General features: G+C 42.7%; 1 protein-coding gene across 5 annotated transcripts in view; it reads left to right on the forward strand.

Annotated features, from left to right (window-relative positions):
* Positions 1–1,770: 1,770 nt before the first annotated feature.
* LOC120732873 (DNA-binding protein SATB1) overlaps positions 1,771–26,528 on the forward strand; it is a 60,959-nt gene continuing 36,201 nt past the window's right edge. The window contains exons 1-5 of one of the 5 annotated variants that reach the window (XM_040030752.1): positions 1,771–3,008; positions 16,334–16,572; positions 19,411–19,587; positions 20,453–20,579; positions 24,828–24,876. In XM_040030752.1, the coding sequence (XP_039886686.1) occupies positions 16,359–16,572; positions 19,411–19,587; positions 20,453–20,579; positions 24,828–24,876 (567 nt within the window). In that variant the 5' untranslated portion in view covers positions 1,771–3,008; positions 16,334–16,358. The other 4 variants (XM_040030751.1, XM_040030748.1, XM_040030750.1 and 1 more) reach the window with 4 other exon arrangements.

A 26,528-nucleotide genomic window follows, 5' to 3' on the forward strand; every position in this document is an offset into this window, starting at 1 on the left:
AAATTTTTTTAGTGCAGACGATTGAAATGTCTCAGCTCAAGGTCTGCTTTGATTTGCTTGCGCTTCACACACACTTGGTCCTCTCTTTGTGCTTTATATGTGCCCTACTCATGCTTCAGCAACATAGATGCACATTAACAATTTGTATTAATGTTTTGGAACACATCCACAGCTCTCGCACATCGCTGCTGCACTAATGTTCTTTGTGTTTGAATCCAGAGGTCAGGGTTTGCTGTTTTTTTACTCTCAGAAATACTGGTAAAAGCTGCTGGATGCCAGCATATTAAACCCAAAGAATGAAAAGAGTCTTATAAAGAGGGGCCATCATTTGCTGACCTCCTCTCCTCTTACTCTACCCTGTTTAACATGAAACTCACTGGTCCCCCTTGTGGTTAAAGTAACAACTGCAGCACATGTGGGCTCAGGGAGGCAGCAGCATGAATTGTTGAATAAAACAGAGGCTGCATTGAAATCACCAGCTGTTGTCCGTAATGATGAAAACATCCCCAACTTAGCATGAATTTATAATTATGCAAAAAGCAAATTTGAATCTCTTTACTGGAACTTTTCAATTCCCATTCAATCTCCCGGGAGAGAGCTGTTGTGAATCATATGCAGAGATTGTGTGTATCTGTGAGAGAGTGTGTGTGTGTGATTTTTTTTTCCTCCCTGTTTTTTTTCTTTAAATGCAGATCTCAGATACTTCATAATGAAACTTTTGTGGAGTCCCAAAACCACAACAAATGAACTTTTCTGAGAAGTATTTTCATATATGAGCTTACAATAATGACTCCAGTCCTTTATGTTCAGCGTGGACAACAAGAGGAACATTCAGATTTGTTTAAGACTAACTCTATCTTCATCTCACCTTCTGTTGCTCAGTTTCTTTTAGCTCCTTTCCCTCCCCTCACTAATTCTATTTTCACGGGGGTTTGTAAATTAAGTGTAAATGTAAATGGATCAGTGTGTTATTATGCTAAATCCAGCCAAAGAAACACGTTCGTATTGTAAGTAAACAGCTGCATTACCTGTGGGCTCCTGCACACCTGCTAGTGCATAGCAGTTAGCCTGTGCAGATGCAAACTGTCAATCATTTCACACACGCAGGCAAACAAACAAAGGCGTGCATGTGACAAATGTGTATATATGTGCAAGGTGCAAGAAAGTTCAAACACATGACACAAATTTTAAAAAAAAATTCTTGCAAACCACAATCTGTGATGCACACACACACACACACACACAGTATAAAACACACTCACATTATAGTGTCACATCCACATGATCAGCAGCAGCTCATGCACATACACGATTGGCACAAATAAAGTCAAATATAATAAATTATTTTTGCATTAAACTCTTTCATCTTTTTTCTGATGCTGAAGGATATTGTTGGGGACGTTCAAGCACAACATGTAGACGTATAAAAATAATTTCCTTTACTAAGTGTAATATGTACTTCATTAAGACTATTAAATTGAATTTACCACATGTACAGATGTTTCCCATCTATTTTCAGACTTCAGCAGAAAAAGCGACCTATATCTCTCTATATTGTATTTTTTTTCACGTAAATACAGCACTCAGTATATGAAAATCAATTAAAATATCACAAATATATTTAGACGCTATCAGGGCGGAAAATAAAAGGTTTTTTCTCTCTTCTTCTTTCTCTGTCAGCATCCTCAGTGTCTCGGCTAATTCAGCTTCTTACTGTGTTCTTAAAAAATATCCAAGACAACAAATAAAATGAAATGATCCTCTCTCTATGCTGGTTTTACAAATTTGCAGTCATTTAGTATCTATTTTTTTTTTAATTTCTTATTTAAACAGGCCTGTATTGACTTCGGTTGGTGGATCTGTGTCTGCGTGATGTCCGCAGTTAAGTTATAAGCGCAAAAAAAGCACACAGCAACAGCTTGCGTTGATAAAATAAAAGTGAGTGTGGTTCAGTAATGATGCATTAAAAATGTTCACTGCCGAATAGTCGGAATAATAATTATTTCCCACTAAAAGCCTTGTTTAAATTGGCGAAATTAATTGGAAAAATAGCTTTCGGCAAACACAGCAGAAGAACAGACTGCAGCATTAACACGCCTTTCAACCAGCATTGTTCAAACTTAATTATTCTTGAAAACTTTTTCCCCCCTTCCTTGTTTCCTATATTTTGGCGGCTTTCAGAGAAATCAACCCATCTGCTTTAATAAACAGCTCTTTATGTCGATACGAGCATGTGATGTATACCAGACTGTACCGGGCAGTACGGTTTCATGCTCGGCTCAGGTGTGCGGGGAGGGAAAGCTGGCAGGTTGCCCTCCGCTATTAAAACAACAGGCTTTGAGTCGCTTCGGAGCAAAACGCACGCCGCTGCGCGCACTTTTACTATTTACCAGACTTTTTTTTCCTCCCTTCTTCTTCTTCTTGACATGCAAACATGTGGCGTGTAAATATGAAAATGAATGAGTGTGAGAGCTCTCCTGGCAGTGACTTCTCTCTCTCTCTCTCTCGCTCTCTCTCTCGCTCGCTCTCTGTCCCCGGAGAGCGGCGCGTCGGAGAGGAGCGGCTGTAAAAACCAAAGTGGGGCAATGAGACAAGCTGCGCCACAGCTGGCAAATCATCGATTTGAGCATCAGAAACGGGGAGGGGCGGTTCATTTACCTGCCACCCTCTCAAAGCAGCCCTCCTCACATGCCGCTACTCTACTCTCCTCTTCTTCACCCCCGCTGCCCGCAGCGCACGGTTGCTCGCGTTTCTGCGCTCCATCAGCCGTGTGCGCTCCCCAACTTCACTCCAACCTCCGCCAGTGCGGTTTCTACTTGACGACCCCCTCCTCCTCCTCCTCATCCGTAGGACTTTTGACTTTTTTTTTCTTTTTTTTTTTAAAAAAAAGCAGTTCTTCCTCCCACAGAGCAGTCGCCTATTTTTGGATCTCTCGCCGTGGAGCAGTGACAAGAGATTGTTCAACTTTTGATGGAAAACAAGAGGTCGGGCGACTGCTGACTTTAAAGGTACGGTCTCTTACTCTAAACTGTTTCTGCTCAAGTGATCGCTGTCCGCTGTCATTCTGTCACATGCCTCTTTATTAGAGCATCTGCACGGGTTTGAAATCACATTTTTATTGCGTGTCACATTAAAAAAGGGGGTCTCCTTGGAATTAGAAGAGTGAGATACTCTAAATGAATTAAAAGCAATTTTGCAGACCTTCATCTTCCAAATCACTTAAAACCCGCAGACCAAAAGTGGCTGTAAGAATTTAATATTTCAGAGAGATTTTTTAAATAAAATAAATAAAATTAAAATCGAGATTGTGAGCGGTGACGCCGAACCTAAACGCACGCATTCAGAACTTTCTAAATTTAAACGGGCCCGTGTCGTTTCTGCACAAATAAGCAAAGCACTCGTGATATTCGCGGGGTTAAGTGCACCCATCTCCTCTAATTCATTTAACAACTTACTCTGCGTCGCAGCAGAGGAGGAGGAGAAGTGATGCAGCCATCGCCACCGCTGCTCCTGGCCTGACCGTGTCACAGAAAGTTGCTTAGTTTTCCGTCGAGTCGTGAATCGTGTAGAAAATACTAGACTTCAAAATCAGGCCTTCCTCTCTTACTTATAATGAAGTGCGTGCTATCAAACAGCTGACACGTCTATTAGAAATGAATCTACTGCAGCCCAACTGCCCATCTACTTTTACTACTTTTTATTAGGCCATTAGAGCCACTTCATTTATTTCCTCCACATACTTACCATTTAATTACGTGTCAACTTGCTTCAACATTTTAACTGCTGTGACATGAAACATTTTGTGTAACTCTTAAAAAAAAAAAACACTGACTGAGCCCAACAAGGTATAAAAAAAGGTGTGAGAGACTCAGAAGGAAACAAACATTAAATGACTTTATTGCTTTCTTTCTGCTTGACTTGGCGTCAGGCAGTCAGAAGGATGTGATGACAGAGTCGGCGTGGTAATGCTGTTTTGGTCTGCCTTATGGCTTTTGTCACAGTGCTGATAAAGTAATTTCAGGTACAACCAGACCTGTGTGTGTGTGTGTTTATGTGTGTGTTAGATAAAGAGATAGAGAATAGGGAGCAGTTATGAGAAGATGTATTAGTGTGCTCAAAATGCGTGGGCACCAATCTTCTGTGGTTTACAGGTTTTTAAAGGTTTCACTCTCTGTCTGTTCCTTTTGAAAAATAGCTGACATTTCACACAGCAGCAAGGCCAGTGGCTTTCACTCAGATATTCGAGATTATTTATATATAGATATCAGCATAAATACACACATGTAAGACAGAGTAGAGTTTGCGTTTAAGGCACAAGCAAGATGTGGCACAGGGGTGATCATTTGTGACAATTGTGCAGAGAAATTAATTTTATACAAAATAATAATAATCTAGCGGCGTTTTGCATTTCAGAGACCTGATCTGATAGCTTTCTGAAAAATAATAATTACTTCACGGTGTCACCGGTTGTTTACCATGTTGCTGCTGTAGTCAGGTCATGTGCGTTGCTCACGCACGTGCAAATTACAAGGTCAAGAGTGGCACTACTGCATGGGAAAAAGCAGGTTATGGCACAACACCGGTGATTTTTCTCCCTTTTATCTTTGCAGATCTGTGGCAGTTCAAGGTTCTGTGGCTTATCTGGTCAGTGCCTTAGACAGCAATGACAAACAGCCTTTTTCCTGTCTCGGGCTGCCATGTGTCACTTCTTGTAAAAGTCCTCAGACAACCAGAAGAAAGCCTCAACGGCAGTTTGTGAGCGTTGAAGCAAAACTTCTCGGTATTACTCCTCGCCTTCATTACAACCACTCCTTATCAGCTTGCGGTTGTGAAAGTGGCACAAAAAATGTTTGTGTACATACGATACCAAGTCAATATGTTTGGCAAAATTTCTCCACTCGTTCTAGTTTAGCAGGAATGATAAGAATCAGAGTGTGAAGATGTCAGCGTTGCTTCATACTGCTGGGTCACACAGATCCAGCAGTAAAGCTTAAACATCTGTTACAGCTTATTAGTGCCTAATGAAATCCTCTGAATGTGTTCCCAGTTCTTACAATAACCCTACCGTGATTTACAATAAACCTACGATCAGAGAAGACATTTAAATATACTCACCCTTCTTCTTTTAAGTTACAGGTTTAACCTTGTTATACTCAGATTTTTCCCCTCAGAGCTTAGTTTTGTTTTCATTACGACTAATCGAAACTAGTGCACGCGGCATTTACTGTACTGTAGTAGTGTTGTAATAGCAGGAAATCAGCGTGTAGTGTGCACAAACACTCAGGGCTTTCTCACCGTCTTTTGCTTTTAAATCCCAGTGACGCTTCTGCATCACATCTCTTTTAATCATCACTTTCAGGTCGTCAGGTCAAAGGGTTTCTTAGGACTGGCAGGATGACAAATTAAATCTTATCTCTCAGGTGGAGGTGGTGTTAGTTAAGTGTAAATCAGCGTCTGCACGTTGCCGTGCTCTCGCTCAGTGTCAGGTTCACAGACTCTGAAGGGCAGGTTGTCAGGAGTGAGCGGGAGCAGAAAGTTTGTCCTGTGACCCCGAGACACCAATTAGCGTGGACATCGGAGAGCACAGGTTGTGATTTTTGTTGTTGTTTTTGCTGTGCAGTCTGCACTCAAATTATATTAGGAATGCTTCATCACTTTGCTTTAAAATTGAATTATGCTCTCAATCATCATTGCTTTCAGTAAAATTAGAAAAAAAAGTTCAGGGAAAGTAGCTGTCCCTAAACACACAACAGACACTCCTATACGTCTCCATAAGCTTTGCTGTGTCGGCTGTGTGTCGTGGTTGTTGTTTGAATTCCTCCAGCAAAAGATGCTGTTTATTAACTCCCCCACCACCACCACCACCACCTCACTCGCTGAGTATTTGCTGGGAGTTTAGAGCTGGGCTGTTCCTCACTTTGCTGAGGCTGATATCTCAGGCTAAAACCATTAATCGTCTTTCTTTACCACCTCGATAATTATCGCTGTAGCAAAATAACAGCTCAGCAAACAGTGAAATTATACCTGTGGTAGGGAGCAGAGTAAATACCTGTTTAGCTGCCAGCAAATGTATTTATTAGACTGTCGCCAGTAAATAAGAGGCCTGTCTCGTTTTTTAATGTGTGGCTCTTTGGGGATTCCATCCCTCCACACTCCCCGCCATGCCTCCTCTGTATGAAATAGCTCTGTTATGATTGCTAATAGAGGAGAAAGATAACAATGATTCCCTCTTTTTTCCCCCGTTTTTTCTTTTTGGTGGCGTGTTACAACTAGTGTGGAATAAGAAAACGCTGGTGAGTTAATAATGACTGCTGCATTCCAGGGCTCAAAAATGTAAGAAAGCCCCCCCCTTGTCAGTTACAGACATACCACCCTGGGTGCATGCTTTTAGTGTGTGTGATTCAGGAGTTACAGCTCATTTTGTCATTATCTGGAAAGTTCCCTATAAGAAAGAAACAGGGGTGGGTTATGTTGTCCCGGCATGTTCAACTGCATTTATTTTGGCATATGCTTTGCATACTGTTGATCCAGATTCCTTGGCTTAGTGATAAAAGCATCATATTGTTTTTGGGTCCCCACAGTCAGCCCCGTTCGCTGAATGGCTTGGCGTGTCCTCCCTGGGACATAAAAAAATATCCGAAGTCCGTCACATTGGTTTTGTCACGCTTTTATGAAATGACATCCCTCTTATGTTAGATTTTTTTTTGGAGTTTGGAGTTGGGGGGGGGGGTGTGTTCTTGTTCTTTATTGTGCTTCATGCTCCTGTATCAAATATAAATTACAGACGCAAACACATTCAAGTTTTCATGATTCAAATCATATTATTACCGGTCTAATCGTATGTTTTTTTTCTCAAGAGGGAAAAAAACCCTCATTGTCTTTCATTCGATGCTTGTCTTCATCCGATCTGTGTAGGTTTTTCTGAATCCTTTGTTCAGAGGGAGGAAAAAAAACAGCGATTTAGAGGAAAGCGCATCCCGCTAAGATCAGGTTGTTAATACCCGCCCACATACCCCAATGAAACAATTTCAACAGATACTGTACTCTCTGTCTTACACACACACACACACACACACACACACACACACACACACACACACACACACACACATTTGCCTTATCAACTGTTTTGTTCGTCAGTGGATGGATGATGCATCCTTTGACAAGGGATTAAATATGCAAAGAAAAATATGTAGATAAAGAAACACATCTTTAAGTCTGTGCTTCTTATTCAATACTTCTGCCTAAGCCTGAATATTAAGCGCGGTTTCCTTACACGCTTGCGTGCCATCTTTTTTCCCTTCAACTCACTGCAGCCTCACTTCTTGCACACTGAGGCGAGTAACACCATCCCGTCACCTGCCCTCATTTCCTTAACACTCCCCACAAGGCCAGGGGAACTGTGCCCTTCACCGCCTCTCACCCACTTCAGGAAAAACCCAGCGGGCCATGACAACCTTTCTCGCCCCTTCAGCGTGCCCTCTCTCACAAAGCCGTCTTCAGTATTTCTTTCTGCCTCTCACACACTAACACCCGTGTCTCTCTAACTCTATTAATTGTTTATTTTTTGCCGTCCACGAGGCAGAAATTAGAGTTTAATTATTTGATCATGTGACGACCGGCGTCCAGCACGCAGTGACAGAAAAGTAATTTCTCCAAACAGGGCCCTGCCTCTGATGCCTGTTGATTGTTCTATGACTAATTGGTTTTATAATTCGATAAAGGCGCAGAGGCGCAAGAGAGGGAGGGGGGTGATAAACAAGGCGGTGAAGGGTCCTCTGGGCGCGCCTGGGCGGGGATGTTGGCTTTGAATCATTAGCGCAGATTCCCGTGAGGAGGCCTGACATGGGCTTGAACCGACACGGCGCTGCTCGGCGGTCATTACAGCCAATATTATCCTGATGGCGGGGGTCACGGGTTCGGGCAAAAGGCACGAACTTCCAGGGCAGAGGGTCCTCGTTACAAACGGCGCGGAAACACGCTCGCCACCGCTGAGCGGATGTACATGTGTCTGTCTGTGTGGCGTGCATCTGTGTGGGAGCTGCACAGTGTACAGTGTACACCACACGCCATCGGGGTGGCTGCTGGGTGTGGAGAGTTTTAACCTGAAAACAAGAGGTGGGAGTGCAGCGGTCGATCTGTCTCTGTATCAGAAATGGGGAGGGAGGAAATCCTCGTGGGGTCTGCTGTCTGCAGCGACGCCGAGACCCTCTGAGGGGAACTGGCGTTAGGCCTTCCTGTCAGCAGGCCTGAGGTGGAGACCACTTGCTCTGCTTCTATTTCTGTCGACTTCATGTGATTATAAAACAATTAAGTACTTAGGAGCCGACTCTCAGTTCATTACATCCCCCTTGTTCTTTCTTTCTCTCTTTTCTGCCTCCTCCCACACCAAAGTGCGGACATATGAGAAATGTAGAAATCACCTTCTCCTGCCGCTAATTGAAAGCCACACTCCTTGTATGAGAAGCTAATTTAAAACACGGAACTAATTCGAGCTGAAGGATATATTCACGGCGGAGTAGTTTGTCTTTTTGTGGTCACCTCGCAGCAGCTGTGTAAGTAGCTCTTTACGTCTTGCATGTAAATATTAATAAACCACCTCAAAGCTGAGCTCTGTACAGAGCTGAATGCGAGCTGTCTGTGCGCAACAGGAAAACGCAAGCAGTACCTGTGACAACGAACACACACACAGACCAAGGGTGAAACCGGTCACTCTTAAAAAAACATTTCTGAGAAAACAATGAGCACCTCTGAGACAGCATCGAACCAAATGATGACACATTGCGCTTGTATTGTTAAGAATGTGTAATATTCTGGGTTGGGTTAGTGGAGTCTGTAGCGCCTTTTGAAACTTATTTGCCCACACACTGTCAAAGAAATGTCAGTGGCACTAAACAAGTCAAACGCCTCCCTTTTTCCTGAATTCATTCATGATAGAAAAATCAATTCTGCACCAAGTGCTGTGCTCTTGTTTAGAAAAGAGGTTCGCTTTATTTTTGTGGCTTTTTTTTTTTGCTACTCATTTAACTGCTTCTTGGTTTTGCACGGCATCTACTGTACAACACCCTTGTTTTCATTTTTTCTCTGCACATGACATATTTTTGAGGTTCGTCTGCGCACCCACACTGATGCAGGCGTGTTTTGACACGTTTCCTCGACAGATTATTAAATCCTCTTCAGCCTCTAATAATACTATTATGTTTATGTGTGTGTGTTTTTTTTGTTGCGCGAGACACTTGCAGAAAGAGCTCAAAGTCGAACCAGTGACAGCGCTAACCCCCATGCTGCGTCTGTGTGTTTGCTCAGACTGGATCCGCAGACTAATTTGTATTAGTAACCAAATAATCGCATTAATTCCCATTAGAAGCATCACAAGTGGTGAGCATGAAGACATCACAACACCTACGTAGAGTAAGTGATGGCGCTGCCGCTTCGCTTGACACACTAAATAAAGACGCCTCTCGATGCTGAGCCAACAATAATATATTTTCTGATTCATTTTCAGCCTTTTCTCCCCCTTTTGTGTGCCGATTATTAGTGTCCTTTTAAATGAAAGGCACATAATACTTCATTTCTTCAGGGACGTGTGGTTTAAAAAGCAGCGGGCCAGATATGATACCACTGATAAGTGTGTTATGGGAAAAAAACACACGCGGTACCTGTGATAATGCACACACTGAGGGTGAAATATATTTTAATATTATTTAAATATGAGGTGTCTCTTTAGCATCCAGTCTGTCATGTCATTTTTCATGATTTCTTTACAAATGTAGCCATCAGGCACAAAATCCTGCCTGAACAATTACACTTGTGTACATGCATCTCCCCAACACAAAGCCACACAAGGCTTGTAAAAACCCACCTTGAACAGAGCTAAATCTGCATTCAGCACATGATTATAACACCGCACAGCTAGTATTTTTAAAACGGCTTTCTGTGTTTCAAAACCCATTTTTCCCTCTTTTCTGTGTGATACAAAACGGTATATGTTAATTGATAATCAGCAGTGTTGATTCAGTGGTGCATTCAGTGCAAATCTGTGCCCTTCTGGATGTCAGAGGGTTTTCACAGCCACGTCGGTGCCAACCTAGCTGGCAGTGCCGGCACCTGTTGGCGGTGCCAAGGCCTGGCAGGGGTTATCGATGCTCTCTGATGGTGCCCGACAATCACAGTGGAAATGACTGCGGCTGCTTGCGTCATGCCAGATAGAAAAGAGCATTTGCCGACAATGGCTCGCTTTCACCATCGCTCCTGTTTTCCGGATGCTGCTAACGACGGCCAAGGAAGAAAAAAACTGGTTAAAAAAAAGAAAGAGAGAGGAACGGGAGCCGCTGCCGTGAACATCATGTAAAACATGTCAAACGTGGAAAACATGTCAACGTGCAGAACGTTGAGTAGCAATGCTGTGCAAGCCGAGGTGATGCAAAGCAATCTGCTGAAGAGAAGGTGTGGGTGTAGGGGGGCTCCAGCCTGTCAGATTCATGTTAGTGCAAATCACAGAGAACCTGAAAAGGAGGCGCATGCATGCACACACACACACACACACACACACACACACACACACGATATTCATGATTATTATTTCTATTCATGAAAAATAAAGTCAAATGTCCTTTACTTTCATGTATCTATGATGTGGTAAACTTACAAATAATCCATTCGTGACTTTTATGTCTTAAAGGGCTTGGTGGAAGCCTTGTTGCTGAATAATATGAATCTCTGAAGATGTATAAATAGTATTTACTCCACAGTTTGGGTCCTTTAACCACACTGCACACCACAGCTGGGTTTAATGCAAGTGTTGGCAGCTCACTGAAAACCAGAGACTGGTTGAGATAAGAATTGATTGCTGAATCTTTGAGTGACAGCCTCTGCACGTGAATTCAAACATGCTGGGGTCGCATATCAGCATTTTCAACAACTCTTCTACTTCCTGTTAAAAAAACCACATACGACGTGGGACCCTTTTAAAATGCAACCGCCTCCTCAAAACTTACACCTCACACTAACTAGGTGTCAATATTGCAAGACGTTCCATCTCAGGTCCGAAAGGTGAGTTTCACGTTGCATTTTTTTTTTTTTTCCGTTAAAAGCCTCTTTGATTGGCCTCCTGCTATGAATTCCTAATGCAGTGTTTTTGGACACAAATGTATTTTAAAATGAACAAACTTTTGACCCCACAAAGGTGGGTGGAACAATGATTTCGTTTCACAACCAGGGGGGTGAATGAGAGGTGTAACTGTGATGCATCACTTCTTCCGTGATTGGTTTTTTTGATTGGTTCCAGGTTTGGCTTTATTTTAAAGACCTCCAGGTCTTTCCCTAACTAAAAGAAGCACTTTATGTAAATTTAGAACCATTTTCTTTGTCGGGCTTCTCCGACTGCCGTCACTGGCTAAGCTAAGATGCTTACAACTGCCGGGATGCATTGTTTATGAAACAGCAGCTTTGTGTGAGACGATTTGCCGTCTTTTTTTTTTTTTTTTGCGGGGATGAGCTTTATCAACCCTGCAAACACATCGTAAGTCAGCATGTAGCGTTATGTAGCACTTCATGCGCACCTGACCTCCACGATCGACAACATTCAGGTTCTGTCGATGTGATAGGTACACACACTTCCTGTTTTCTGTTGGTTTCCTGTTTTTGTTCTTGCACAGCCTGGACAGACGTGCTTCTTCATTTCTCTTTGATGTACACACTGGCCTGATGACAAAGCCACACCTTATGTTAAGTGTGAAGAAAAGCACGCTTTTTATGAAACAAGTGTCCCCATGCTTTCATTTAATGTGCAAAATCTATTTCCCCATGTATTCTCAACGCTGAACTTTGCCTCACACACTCCCCCATCTGGCTCTTTCTAGGATCTAAAGATGGAGAGTCAGATACGCCACCCCTCACACCATGTGTGGGTGTGTCCATCATTAAAATGACCTTTTTCTCATGAAGTCAGAGTGAGGATCTTATTATTGGGTCACCTTAATGGTTCGGTAAAAACACCAGATCAGGCCTTTATTGACAATACCAACAGATTAACTTGTGTGATGTTTTGGCAGTTCGGCCAGCAGGGACTGGTTTGAGAAATAATTACAAAATAATGACAATAGCTTAACATCAGCCTGTTCAGGGTTTTTGTTGACAATATCAACAGAGATTAGCTCATCTAATATTTTGGTCTAACTTGCAGTGGAGGTAAAGTTTTAGCACATATGGGAAGACTGCTGAAAGCTAAATGTTGAGAGAGGGAAATGAGAGATGTGGCAATGAAGACTGCTTTTTTAAAAAAAAACTGTATTACTTGTACTATTTACAAAGCAATAAGTCAGTAATAGCCCTGAGAAATCACTAAAGCTTAATATTCAAGTTGATAAACAACCAACGTACATATTAATACAAAAATATGAGTCTAAATTGTATATTATTGCTGTAAGGGTGGAAAATGTAAATAAATATATTAATATGTAGTCACTTTTTATTTGAAATAAAGCTACTATCTGCTTTTTAGACTTATATGTGTAATTTCTTATATTACTTTGTAGCGTATTTAGTTTTATATTTTTATTTAGTCTTTATTTAACTAGGAAAATATGACTCTTGAGATTAAAAATATCTTTTGGAAATGTGTGTCTGCCAAGATAAACATCAGCACAATCAACTGTGATCAGTAATCCACACATGGAATAGGAAAATGCACAACATAGGTACTTATGTGTATGAGACAAAGCAAAATGGTTAATGTTAAAGCTCAGACATAAAGCAGGGTCAGTTATGGTCAGCCATCATATTTGCATCCTGAGGTCATTTAAAGTGGCCTTAAATATATTTGGTGTATGGTTTGGATCAAACTCCAAACAATATTTCTACTCTGCAAAAAATTATTTTTATTCCCAGTTATGAGATTATTTTGGAGTTTTAAATAAACGGTTTTTGTTTTTTGCAAACACAGCATTTGTTAAATTTTTTTCTCACTTTTACGTTTTGCTTTCAGTTTGTCTCAAAGGGCCAGCCACCTTACTTATTTTGCTATTCTGACTTCATCTGGATGTAGATTAATTTGTCAAACAAAAACTATACATTTGGCCCAAAGTAAAGTCCTGAAATAAATAAATAAATAAAACACATCATAAATTAAGGTATCGCGCGCGCGTGTGTGTGTGAGCATCTGTGTGTTACTCGGTAATAAATGCAGGACCGCCTCACTCTAATCAAGCTGATTAAAAATTCCTGCGCGCACAGCCGGAAATCGCACCACCGTTCCTCCCCGTTGTGTGTGTATTAGTGAGTGTGTGTGAATGCATGTGTGTTTATGTGTGTGTGGTTTCGCTCCCGGTCCACTTTCTCCACTTTGTCTCCGCCAGGACTTTTCCTGCCTGAGATGCGGAGGAATAATCTGTTTTGATTTTAATAGGGAAGGCTGCTGGTGCTGGTGGTGTGTGAGGGGATTATTCCTCTTATTTTCTCTTATTCTCACACACTTTACACCCCATCTCCTGCGCTCTCTCTCTCCCACACACACACACATCCCCATCCTTTCTTCTATTTTTTTTACCCTATTTTTTTACCCCCTCTTACCACGCCATTTGAAATGAGGAGGAGAGAAGGAAAGCAGAGGCAGCGGCAGCACCAGCAGCGAGGAGAGGAGAGGGGGGGAGTGATGAGTCAATACAACTAATAATTTAATGGGGACAGAGAGGGAGAGACGGAGTGAGAGGGGGAGAGACAGAGAGGGAGATAGAGAGAAAGAGGAGCTCCGTCCGGACGCCAATCCCCAGCCAACAGGACACCTCCTACTATTACTATCAAGGCAGCTCTCTTATGCATCCACAGCGAGCCTTATTCATCCTCGGCATCGGAAAGTAAACCGCACTTTTTGACCCCCCTCTCCTTGTTTTATTTTGCGAACCTGTTTCGACTGTCCGCATATCGTCTCCACATCGCCTCCATGGCAAGCTCACACAGTCGCTTCTTAGTATTTTTGCTCTCTCTCAGTCTGCCGGCAGTCAAATCTAGCTAAGCCGACGCTGAGCTATTTTTTCCCGTAGTCCCTCCGTGAACACACACAGCGAGGGTTTGTTAGGTCTCGGCGGCGGTTGTTGTTGTTACAACTGTGTCCGAGGTGCTTGTGGTTCGTGCTGGCCGTACTGTGCGGCTGCCTGCTCGCCGTTTTGGATGTTGTGCTGCGAACTAAAGCCGAAGTCGCCTTCACTTGTAAGCGTTGCTAAATGTCGCCGGTTTTAACGCTTTCCGTTGCCGTCCTTTTTCCTCCACTTGGACGGAATTGGCTGTAACGTCAGGGCTGCACACTCCTGTCTCTCTCCGCTCCTGCCGCACACGCACAACCGCTTACCAATGTTCGCCTATCACGGTCCATCTCGACCTCGTCCTCCCTTGCACAGACCCGGGTTGTTGTTGTTTTTTCGCACCGCCTGCCAGTCCTCCGCCAAGAAGAGCAGGAGAAAGCATCTTTTTAAACACTGATTTTGGGAACCCCTCGCTGTCATGCACACGTAGAGAGATAACAAGAGAGGAACCGGGAGTTGTTTTTGGGGAGGGGGGGTTTCTTTCTTTTTTCCTTTTTCTTCTTCTATCTTTTCTACCCTGGCCAAACTTGAAGAAGAAGCGTTTTCCAGCCGGTGTTATATGCTCTCCAGTGCTGAAGTGCTGCGGTTCAGGTTGGTTTGAAGTTTTTTTCTTTTCTATTTCTTTTCTTTCTTTCTTTTTTTTTTTTAAACTCAACTTCTCCTCTCTTAACTCCCACCCCCCTTTGAGCAGGGGCGTCCAGGATTTTTGTAAATGGGGTGGCCCAGAACAAAGCAAGGGGGGCCTTGTAGAAAGCAGTGTTTGATGAATTGATTGTGACTTGTTTTGTGTTAAGAAACTCTTTTACAAAGTGGTTAAACTCTTTATTTAAGTCAAAGTCTACAAGTACAAAAACTTTAGCAGTACTTTTAGGTACTTACAGTTAAAATATTGATGATGCAGAAAAATATACATCATCTTATCATATTTGCTGATTCAATAGTGTACATAGCACTTTATTTTGCATCAAAAGACTAATTTAATCATTTTCTATATTGTTGGGTAGCTTTATTTATAATATTACAATTTGTTTTATTGGATTTTAAAAAAATTGAATAATAATAAGTGGTAAAAACTTCAAAGAGTTTTTGTGTTTTAAGGTCATATAAAAATCCTGACCTGGATCCAGACTGTATCCGGGTCTGGATTCCTTTGGCTCCCTCTCTGTGGGGAATTAGTTGCTTCATTGGATGTTATGAATCGAGGAGTTCATGATCTTTTGAGTGGGGGTGGATGATTTTGCCCTTTTCACTCTTTGACAACAGCATTCCAGTTCAGTCCACCGGCACCCACTAACCACCACGAATAATTATTTTTCTGTTGTGACCTAATATTATTCATATTACTATTATTATTGATCAGATTTTCAAAGTTTGCCCGAGCACTTCAAATGATGTAGGAAGCTGTGTGTGTGTTTGTGTGTGTAAGCACACCTGTGGGTAAAGCAGCCATCCTCCATCTTTCCTTTTTGTCTCTTCCTCCCTTTTCTTTCCCACTTTAGATGACTACCCTCATGAGTCAGCTACTGCCTGTTTTGGAGTTTCCTCAAGCTGCTTTCTCCCCCCCCCACATCCTAAAGTTGTAAACTCATTGCTCGCCACGGGTGTTTCGCTGCACTTGCAGAATCTAAAAATAAAGTTCACACCTGTAAAAGCTTGTAACTGATTTTGTTTGTCTGTCACAACAAAATGACGGTGCGGCCTTTTGCCTTCTTTCTTTTTTTTCTCCAAGCTGCGTCACGAATGGTAAGCCACACAAAGTGACTCACAAACTGAATTACGTTAGTTTCCCCTTCCGTGCGTGCTCCGCAGCACAACCTTGTTCCTTGAACTGTACTGTATTTATTGAAGTGGAATCTCCCAGCAAATTAATGTATTTGCTCTAAAACCTCGGCCTGTTTGCCTCCGCTCGCATGGGAATTTCTAGCGGGACACCCATACATAATACATGCGTTAAAAAATGGGAACATTACAGCAGCAAGATGACATCACCGTGGCCCGAGTCATCATAACCGAGGCGAATTGACAGTTACTGCCGTAATGGGTCCGTTTTCAGAGGTCTCAATTACTTAAAGGACTTTTTTTTGCTCTATAAAAATGTCCCTTCACATCTTCACATGTCAGTGATATCAACACAAAAGATTTCGCGTTCATTGCTCCTTTCGTATCACGTGGCAACGCTTCATTCTCCTGCTTCTTTTATGCCACACACATATCTCCCCTGGCAGCTGATTACATGCTGTTTCTGCCTCCCCCAGGTGATAGTGAGCTGAGGTGCTGAGAATGATGGAACATCTCAGCGAGACGTGTTTGGGCAAGGAGAACTCAGAGCTGGTCAACAGCATGGCAGACGCCAAGGCCCCGCCGGCCAAGCTGCCCCGGCTGGAGCAGAACGGCAGCCCCCTGGGCCGGGCCAGGCTGGGAAGCACCGGGACCAAACTCGGAGGGGTCCCGTACAAACCCACCAGCCACCTGCTGAAGACCTGCCATAAGAAAGGTAAGAAAGACCGAAACGGATCAAAAGGAATTTATTGAGAATAACTGTAAACATTTATAGTTCCTAATATCTCAGATTGGTGTATTCTTTTTTGTTTTTTGGAGTGTTTATTGGCAAAAATAATAAATTTGAAGACTTCCCTCTGGGTCCTGGGAAATTGTGTGGCACTTTGTGCGTTAATCACACAGGTGAAAATTAATCACAAATCAAGTGATCAAGCACATATCCCAAATATGTGCGTCTAAAATTAGAATAGTTTCTGCTTTTATTTCTTTTATATGACAGAAAACTGAATATTTTAGGGGGTTTAAGTGTTGGTAGGAAAAACAAATGATCGGAAAATGTTTTCACTGCTTTTTCCTTTTAAGAAAAAAACTTTTTGTTATTTTACAGACAAAATTATTTTAAATTCAAAATAACCATTTACTTTCAGGCCTTATTTTTTGACATCTTTTATAGTTGTCCTTTATACACAACAAGATAATCTTGAAGGTGTTAAATGTTAGTCGCAGTGCCAGCCTGTATCAGCCGCATGCAATACAAATAAAGTATACGCAGCTCTGCGTGTATTTGTAATGACTGAGAGGAAACATAACCAATGTAAAAAGAGGAAAGTAATTTAAATGCAGTTTAAATAGGCCCCCTCCCACACACACACACAGCACCTTCCACCCACCACCACCCCTGCATGCTCTCCAAAACTCTTAAACCTTTTTACAATGCTTCTTTAGTCATCTCAGCACACACACACACACACACACACACACACACACACACACACACTCACTCCCACTTATTTGCCCAGACAATAGCTAATAGAAGAGCACTGTGAGAATTATTCCTGTGCCGTGCTGCATAGCGCTGTGTCACTGCTGCTCTCTCCAACCCCGGCACTCCTGCTCTGACATTTGTTTATTAAGGGAAAGTTTCAGTCCTTTAAGAGCCATTGCTGCTTAAAGGGAGCCTTTACTTTGAGATTATGACATAGCTTTTTAATATAACCAGTGTCATCTTGTGAAAAACACGCCAGGCAAAGCCATCCAATATGTGAACCTTCATTTTATGATTATGTTTCTTTCTTTTTTTTTTGAGTTTGAAATCCTGCAGGTTTGGAGTTGTAATAGCACTTGGCTGCGAGGGCTCAAATGTTTGTTTGTTTGGCTGGTTTGGTTTTCTTTGGCCAACAGGGACTAAGGAAGTCTTGGAATGTAGCTGCGCGAGTGTCCTCGGATGGGCCATTTCTCTTATTCGCTGCTTTTTATCTACGTGTTGCACACCAGCTGAGAGAGCCTAATTTCTCACCTTCATCATCTCTGCTTCTCTTGGCCTCCTACAACGTTTGCTCCTCCAAGCATCCTCTTTGCCCTCCCCTCCTCTTCTTTTTCTTCTCATCCTTTTTTTTTTTTGTCAAATTTTAGAAAAGAGCGAAGCAGCCGAGAGAGGCGGCTGGTCAGCCACGGAGGCTTCGCAGAGGGCCCACAGTGGGCATTGTGTCCGAGCCCGAAACACTATTTACCGCAGCCCTCTCTGGGCTCCCTGGAAACAAAGCCAGTATTGATCCCCCAAATGAACCTGCACAGCAGTCTTTATTGTTAGATCTTTATCTATTAAAATCAGGGGAGGAGAAAAGCAGCTCTTTCAGCACATTCTTTTGCATCTGTTGGCTTATTGATTGTTTTGCCAGAGCTGTGTGCATCTTCTGGAATGCTTGGGATTAGAAAATATGGCAATGTTTATCATTTCTATCTGCACTTACAGCGTATGTAAAGAAACGTTCCCAGGTGGCAGCAGGTAGAGCAGAGACCCTACTGAAAAAGTGGGGAAACAGGGCAACATTTACAAAGTACAGTAAGCGAAAGATTACCTCCAATCAGTACTTTGACATAATTTTGACTTTCTGTTTTTATTCAGACTAAAACTTCAAAAGGCCAAGCCGCCCCTGTGCCCTCAAAGTCTAAATTTCACGCCTGTTATTTTAGCCAAAATGGCATATTGGATGATATTTGCACAGTTGGTCCCTTGAACATTTGACAGTCTTTGGACAAGGATTGTTCATTCCACCTAACAGCAGAGCCACTGTTGACACAGACTCGTAAACCTCAGGGCGCAGAGGTGGCTCGGGATTTGAAGCGCTGCATCATGGGAAGATGATTTTGGGTTGGCAGTCAAGGGGGAAAAGGCTAATGCGATCCCAGCACCTTGACAGTGAATAAACTGTATATTGTGCCAAAAAGAGAGACGAGACTTTCTGTTTTTTGTGGCATGTTTGTTCACACGCGGTTAAGGTTATCGTTCTGTCTAATATACAGTATATTTTTGCTTGTCACAAGCAATACCAATCAGTGCAGGCCATAGTGCAACACCTCTGCAATATTATGTCATCATCTTAAAGCTTTAGGCAACATGAAGGAATGCTACAACATTTAAAATGAATCTTAAAATGGGAATTTGGAGCAAAAAGCATCAGGGGGGAGATGATGGAAATGGAAAAAAAAGAAAGAAAAAAGAGGGCAATTTCTTAAAAGACGAAGCAAATTCTGTGTCTAAAATTATGCACCCAAGTAATATTTGATCCCTCAAGCTGATCATAGAGTTTGGCAATGGGACAAAGAGGTGAAGGTGTTGAAGGAAATTGCCCTATAAAAGATGAAATATGCCTTTGTGGTCCAAACTTGTGTTCAGAGCTTAAACCTGGATGTTCACTTCTAATCCCTCGACAGCCAACCTCAGTGTAACTTAATCATCTGCACTAAATTTTAATCCCATTCCTCTGCAAACAGAGGACTGAAGGTCAGAGTTTTGCATGTGAAGAAATGGCTTGTGTCTCTTTGTCTGCAGGCAACATGCTGCCTGTGTTCTGTGTGGTCGAGCACTACGAGAATCCCATGGATTTTGACAGCAAGGAGGAGCACGCTGAATTCGTCCTGGTGCGCAAGGACATGCTCTTCAACCAGCTCATCGAGATGGCCCTGCTGTCACTGGGCTACTCCCACAGCTCAGCAGCCCAGGCCAAAGGTAACCCCCTCACCCACTCTCATCATTGTCATCTCTTTCTTCTCTGATCCGACGCTCTTCTTTTATGCTTATCAGCGTCTTTTCTACAGCATTTTCAGACATGCTGGTGCTTGTGCACACACACACTCACTCAAACCTACACACACATACACTCTGTGACCATAATAGCCTACCGCCAGCAGATCTGAAGCCACAGTAACACAACCTGACACTGATCCCAGAAAGTCTCCCAGGGGTCATACGCTACATATTCCCACACAGAGGTATCCTCGCACTCTCACAGAGGCTAGCTGCACAGTAAAATGTTTACATGCACATTCACTTGAGTGCTCATATTGTATATATTTATATACATATACCCTCGGTGACAGTGGGTGGGAGGGGCAGGTGGAGGAAAGGGTCTGTTAATTGCACTTGAGCACACGTAGGCTGAGTGCGGCTGTTTCAAGGTGCCTCGATGCATGCTCTTTTATTATAGGCTGTCCATCACGCTGCACATACATACACATCCTAGGCCACCTTTCTCATGAGCAGTCTTCCATCTCTCTTTCTGCTGTGCGGGCTGCCACTGTTTTAAAAGCACTCTCAGGAAAAATTCCTGCGTGGTTGTTGCGATTTCAGTGAAAATTAAGGAAATAAAGAGCATTTATGGCACCGGAATGCTTCTGGGGGTATCTATGCGTGGCTTCGTTCCTACCGTGCATGTTTACGGCTTTGAAATGAACAGTGAAAGCGAGCTTCGTGCTGATTTATTTGCTTCTGTGTCCATTGTTGTGCTTTTGTTTCCAAATCTGTGATTTTTTTTCATGCTTTGCCACATTTTGCCCATATTTATGTGTGCCTGCATGTGTTTTGCATCATCCAGGTATGATTCAGGTGGGGAAGTGGAACCCCGTCCCACTGTCATATGTGACAGACGCACCAGACGCCACAGTGGCAGACATGCTGCAGGACGTCTACCACGTGGTCACACTTAAGATCCAGCTGCACAGGTAAGCAACCAATCCACAAGTTTGGGCACATGTGTACTGGAATATTTACAGTTGCACCAGCCCAGAATGTGTGCACATGTTCATACATATTCTTACCTGAGTGCTAACCACAAAACTGTGTTTGAAGAGAACAGTTAGTCATGATCACATTAGCATTTTCCCCCCTCTGATCTGTTGCGCTGTTTATCCATCTAGATAATTTCGATGTGAGTTTCAGCGTTTTGAAGATATATTGGTTGTAGAAATGTCTGCCTTCTCATCGGTATAATGGAAATAAATGACACATATCTTGTGGTGCAAAAATGCCAAGACAATACATAATTAAACAAAACTCAGCAGCAATATGTATTTCCGGAAATCATAACCTGGTTGCTCAAAACAGTCCACCAACCTAGCTGTGAGTAGTTTCGTGTAGGAACTATTTTCTTTTTGCTGTCTACATCCGCCACGCAAAAGATTGGTGCAGCTAGCAAACAGTACAACTCAGGCAAAGGAGATACCGTCAGTGTTTATCACACTGTTTATTACATGTGCTGGTGGTGTTTTTGTCACTAGCATAAGCCTCTTGTGTCCCTTTTAGAGAGTGACACAGTGAACGGCTGTAGTTAAAAGTGTTTGAGGGGGTTTTCTGGAAAGAGAGATGGTCAACTTTTCAACTGTGTCACAAGTCCTTCAAGTAAGCAACTTGGCAGCCATCTTGAAACACATGCGGGCACTCACTTGGGTGGTTATTTTGAAGCATTTTTATAAATAAGCGTGATTTTCAAGACTTGTTTAAAATCACCAGTTTCTTTCAATTACTTTTTTCTTGACTATGTCCTAAATTAAAGCTTTGTTTTTACCTTAAAAGCTCTACTACTACTAGCTTCTTTGCTGTTGTGTGAATTGACCATGATTCAAACGGGACATCAGCTGACATCTCCCAAACTGGACAGTTCACACCAAAATCTGTTAGATAAATACCACAGCAGGCCAAATTAAAAATACATAAATTAGACCTTTTTTTAATGAACTCTCTCTTGAAAGTGTGTAATCTCAATCTCAACCTCTCAATCTCTGCTTCTAGCAATAACACATATAGCATGTGCCAGTTTACGTGTTTAATACCGAGAAAAACATTATTACTCAGACTGGCCGTTCCCAGGAAGTGGGAAAAACCCATTCATAAACCAAAAAAAAAAACCACTGATTAATTGATCAGAACACAGATTCCGGAGAATTCGAACTCTTGGTAACAATCTAGCTTATCCATAGCTGAGAAGTGATTCTATGAAATTAACCGCTGAGTGATTTTTAACATTTTGCAGTGGAAACGTGAAAGTATGATAAGTAAATAACCGTTTTTAAACCAAGCTCTGCTTCAGCTCCAAAAAAACCAAATAAACGAATGTGGTCGGTGACTGCGTGGCTAAAAATGACTCACCTGAAATAGTTCCATAAATAAACCTGGCTGCAGCGGATATTTTAGGCAAAATATATTTCTTTTGAGTCTACATTGTGAATGATGAAGATGAAACCTTTACTATACTGAATACTGCTAGCTTTCTCCTGTCATTGCTCACCATATTGTATGCTAAATTATTCTCTGTAGGTGTGAGGCTTTGTCATATTTATACACACGGCAAGAGCATACAAGCATTTATAGACATGGACACAAACAGGCTCGTATGCACTCATGGACACACACACACATGCGCGCGCACACAAACAGCCGACTGGCTCTGGTGTGGAGGCTTGTGCCAGCTGCACGCTAACCCAGTGTTCTGCAACCCTCTGGAGAGCTGTTTCTACTCTTTTTCTACCTCGCTCTGCCTCTTCCTTTTCTCTTCCCTCTCCTTCTGTTTCCCCCGCCACCAACACCATCACCACCCACCTCCACCAATGAAGCACTCACACACACGCACACACACACAGGCACGGCGACTGATGTGAACACGTCCACCAGCCAGACTACAGAAGGTTGTGTTTATTTCCGGCTTGCTAGCCCCTGAATGCATGGATAGCTGTCTTTCTCCGCTGCCCCCCTCTCTCTCTCTCTCTCTCTCTGCCTGTCTCTCTCTCCCACTCTCCCTCCTCTTGTTCACTTCCGTCTCCCCAGAGGCTTTCTAGCTGCTGGAGCAGTTTAAGGTGTTCTGGAAAATCCATTGTTTGTGTGTTAGAGTGTGCATGTGTATGTTTTCTTAGTAGCAGATGTGGTGTGCATCCCTTTTCTGTTCTCCTCGCTCATAACATTTCCAACACACCGGCTGACAGATTTATGGACAGGCACACACACACAGCATCTCATGCGCCCTCATCGCTCTCTTATTCACGTCTCTAGCCAGGTTTAACGTGAAGTAATTCAGCGGTAAGTGTAATGCGAAACACACACAAAGTCACGGGAGCCCAGTTGAGTTATTCTCTGCTTCCACCCACCACGTAAATATATTTTACGTTTTCAAAACCCAGAATTCAGTCGGTGTCTCTGCAGCTCGCGATTGCAGCACAGGCGAACAGCAAAGACAGTCTGTTTGATATACAGCTTCATTTTGATTACGCCGTATATACGCAATTGTCAATATTGTTATTGGTTTGTATTTGTTTTTCCCCTTTTTCTTACCCACGCCGCCAAACTCTTAAAGCCCCCCCGCCCCGACTGCAGCAGAAATCTCGCCAGTAACACCTTAAATTGTTTCGCCGAGCACAACAAGCCAGGAAGGTAGAAGTAACACGAAATAATAGTCGCCACATGCAGCTGATGTATAATTCATGCATCAATCCAGCAGATGTGTTGTATAAAGTAATTAACTAATCAGAACAATCAGGAGAGAGAGAAAAAGAGAGAGAGAGAGAATATGAAAGAGGGAGAGAGATCGAGGCAGGCAGATACAGAGAGAGAGAGAGAGAGAGACAGAGCAATCTCCAGATGCATCTGCTTGATGCGCCAAATGAAATCTGTCTGTCTTGGAGGGGCGCTTGCAGCAGGAAAAACGAGCAGGGACCCGTGTGCGTTCAGCTCGCTTTCTCTCTGGTTTCCTCTCCGTCTTTGCTGCTCTGCCTATTTGATGCAAGCCAGCCAATTTATCCACGTATGCATGTATATGTTCCTCAACCGGGGTCAGGCGAAATGCTGCAAACTGTGTTTGACACCTTTGTTTTTGGGGAAAGTGATTTGCTTCCAGAATTTTCAGCTCAGCACTTGATTAGTGGGGAAATGATCAGTCGAGTTGACTGACAGAAAATTAATCAGGAGTAATGATGATAATCGAAAAAGGTTCAAGCGTCTCGTGGCTGAGGATTTGGTGCGTTTCTCTTGTTTTTAGAAAATAGAACATAACAATTTTAACATGCGATTTCAAGACATTTTGTTATGTTTTCTGACACGTGTAGGCTAAATCGAATAGCAAAAGTATTGAAATTATGCTACAATAAAATATCCACTCGCTGCAGGTGATAATGTCCACAGCTTTTACAAATATTAGGCAGTTTTAGGAGTAGACTGAAGAAAACACCTATCTCGACTCTTAAATTTTTCTTATGCTTTTATGTTGTACACGCTGGATACTGTGCACTTATCATTTTCAGTGGGGTAGAATTGTATACTCACTAGATATGTCATTTACAACATTTCACTACAATTGTCTGCGTTTTGTATTAGTACACAATAGTAATTTCTTCTAATGAAAATTTCACACAAAACAATGCCAACACGTTCAGTGTGTGGTTTTATTTTTCAGAGTAGGAAAAAAGCTTCTACTTTTAGCTAGCCAGTATTAACATCACGACACCTGCTGACCCCTTTCCAAAAGCTGCAGATTGTTTGGTTTTCCCTCCGTCTGGCAACCTCTAAGAGTAAGATGTGGACAGTGTTTCACACCCAGCTTTTTGACTGTTACACTTGAAATATCAAATGTAAATGTGAAAATATGTGATTTAAGATGCAGCGAGATTTTTAAGGTCTATGATGTTGGATTGAAGTTGCACAAAAATACCTCTATAGTTCAATGTGTAATACACATGTGTAATGTCTATACTCAGTTGCAAGATTGTGAATTTTAGCATTTCATTGAAGATCCCATCAAAGCTGCTGCCTTCCTGTCTCAGTCTCCGTTCCATCTGAATTTGTTTTCATGCTCTACTCTTTCCCCCCTTCTCCTTTCTATCCCTGTCTGTCCTTTCCTCACACTCATCCCTTTCTTCTTCTCCCCATCCTTATCCTCCCTGTCACCCTCCACCCCAAATCCCTGTGTGTCTCCTCTCTCTTCACAGTTGTCCTAAGCTGGAGGACCTGCCGCCCGAGCAATGGAGCCACTCTACAGTAAGAAACGCCCTCAAGGAGTTACTCAAAGACATGAATCAGAGCTCTCTGGCTAAAGAATGTCCTTTATCACAGGTGCTGAAGACCAAACTGCTTATTCCAAAAAAAAAGACAAAAAACAAAACAAAAAGCCCAACCCTACACCCTTCTATCATACCGCACAACTAAACAAACACCACTGTGTCCATCACCTCCGTGTTTTATCTTTAACTTATCAAATGCCGTGAGTTTGATCACATGGGAAAGAGAATCAGCATAGAAAATCCAAATCAATGGCTATTGTTATTTGTTTGCCTCTTGATTTTTTTTTTTTGTTTGTTTCTTTTACCACCCACGACACACACACACACACACACACAGGCTCGTATGTACCAGCAGCCAAAAAGCAGAGGTGTTGTTGAACGTATGGTTATTGTGAGATAAACACTGGCCCGGGCCCAGAACGATCTGGATGCTTTTTGTTCTTTTCTCATTTGATTCACTCTCAACATTTCAGGCTGGAGGTATGTTTAGGTTTTATATTCTGTGTCTTTCTTTTCCTCTTTTTTTTTTTTTTTTTTTTTTGTCGGCTGGGAGGTTGGATAGAAAGCACTAGTGCAGATATTGTATTAACAGGCGGTGTAGTCAGTATATCACAGAGGCAGCTCTGGAGTGAATGGAATGAAATGGCAGTATATCTCTCACAGGGGCCAATAATGTGCGTGTGTGAGGGAGTTACAGCACAAGGAGATATGTGTGCACCTGTGTGTATTTGCTTGTATATCAATGTGCAGAGCGCATATGCGAAATTGCTATTTGCGTTTTGCATGCGTGTGTGTATTCACATCGGAGCGTGTGCGTAGGTGCCTTCAGTACGAAGCCAGCTCTCCTCCTAGGCCACCGTATGGTCACCTGGAGACCCTCATTTGCGTTGTGTGCGAACGCGTGCGAGTGAGCTGCTGCTCTCGGTGTGTGTTCGTGCGTGTGTGTGTGTCTGTTTAGCCGGGCATGAGCAGTGCGCTGATGATGTAAAGAGTCCCTGGGTGGCGTTCAGGCGGAGCCCAGCCCGGTCTGGTAATCACCCTGTTTACGGTCCATATGTGAAGACGGCTCAGAAGAGAGCACACGCTAGCTCAGAGGATTTACCACACAAGCACACACACTCCTGCTCAGACACATTTTTGCTATATTGACATACACACCAGTCTCAAATTAAACTGAAGATTGTTTTTGGTTTGCAGAGAGGACGAGCTGCAGACCTGAAATTATCTGATCTTTTTTTCTTTGTGAATATCTTATGTATTTTACGAGCCAGTCTGGATTTCAGCACAACATTTAAATGGCAGCGTCCTTTGTAGATTTATGGCAGCTACAGTCAAAATGTAAGGCAGCGAGCTTAAAAAGAATAATCCAGTTTTTAAGTTTTCGTGTAACTTGGCAGCTTTGCCGTGTTGCTGCTTGATAATCTGATGATCTCCTCGCATGTATCTCTATCTGCCTCACTGAAACATGGCTGCCACGATGGTGTTTGACATCTGTTACTCTGTGGGGTTGCATGTGGCCAGTTACACCCATGGAGCGGCAGTTTGCTCCTCCTAAACCCAATTGGTTTACGACCGTGGTCATCCGCACGTTGCTTCGATACACGGACTCCCTGCCTTGCGAGCGGTGAT

Source organism: Simochromis diagramma, unplaced genomic scaffold (genome assembly GCF_900408965.1).
Source record: "Simochromis diagramma unplaced genomic scaffold, fSimDia1.1 OVJJ01000361.1, whole genome shotgun sequence".
NCBI lineage: Eukaryota > Metazoa > Chordata > Actinopteri > Cichliformes > Cichlidae > Simochromis > Simochromis diagramma.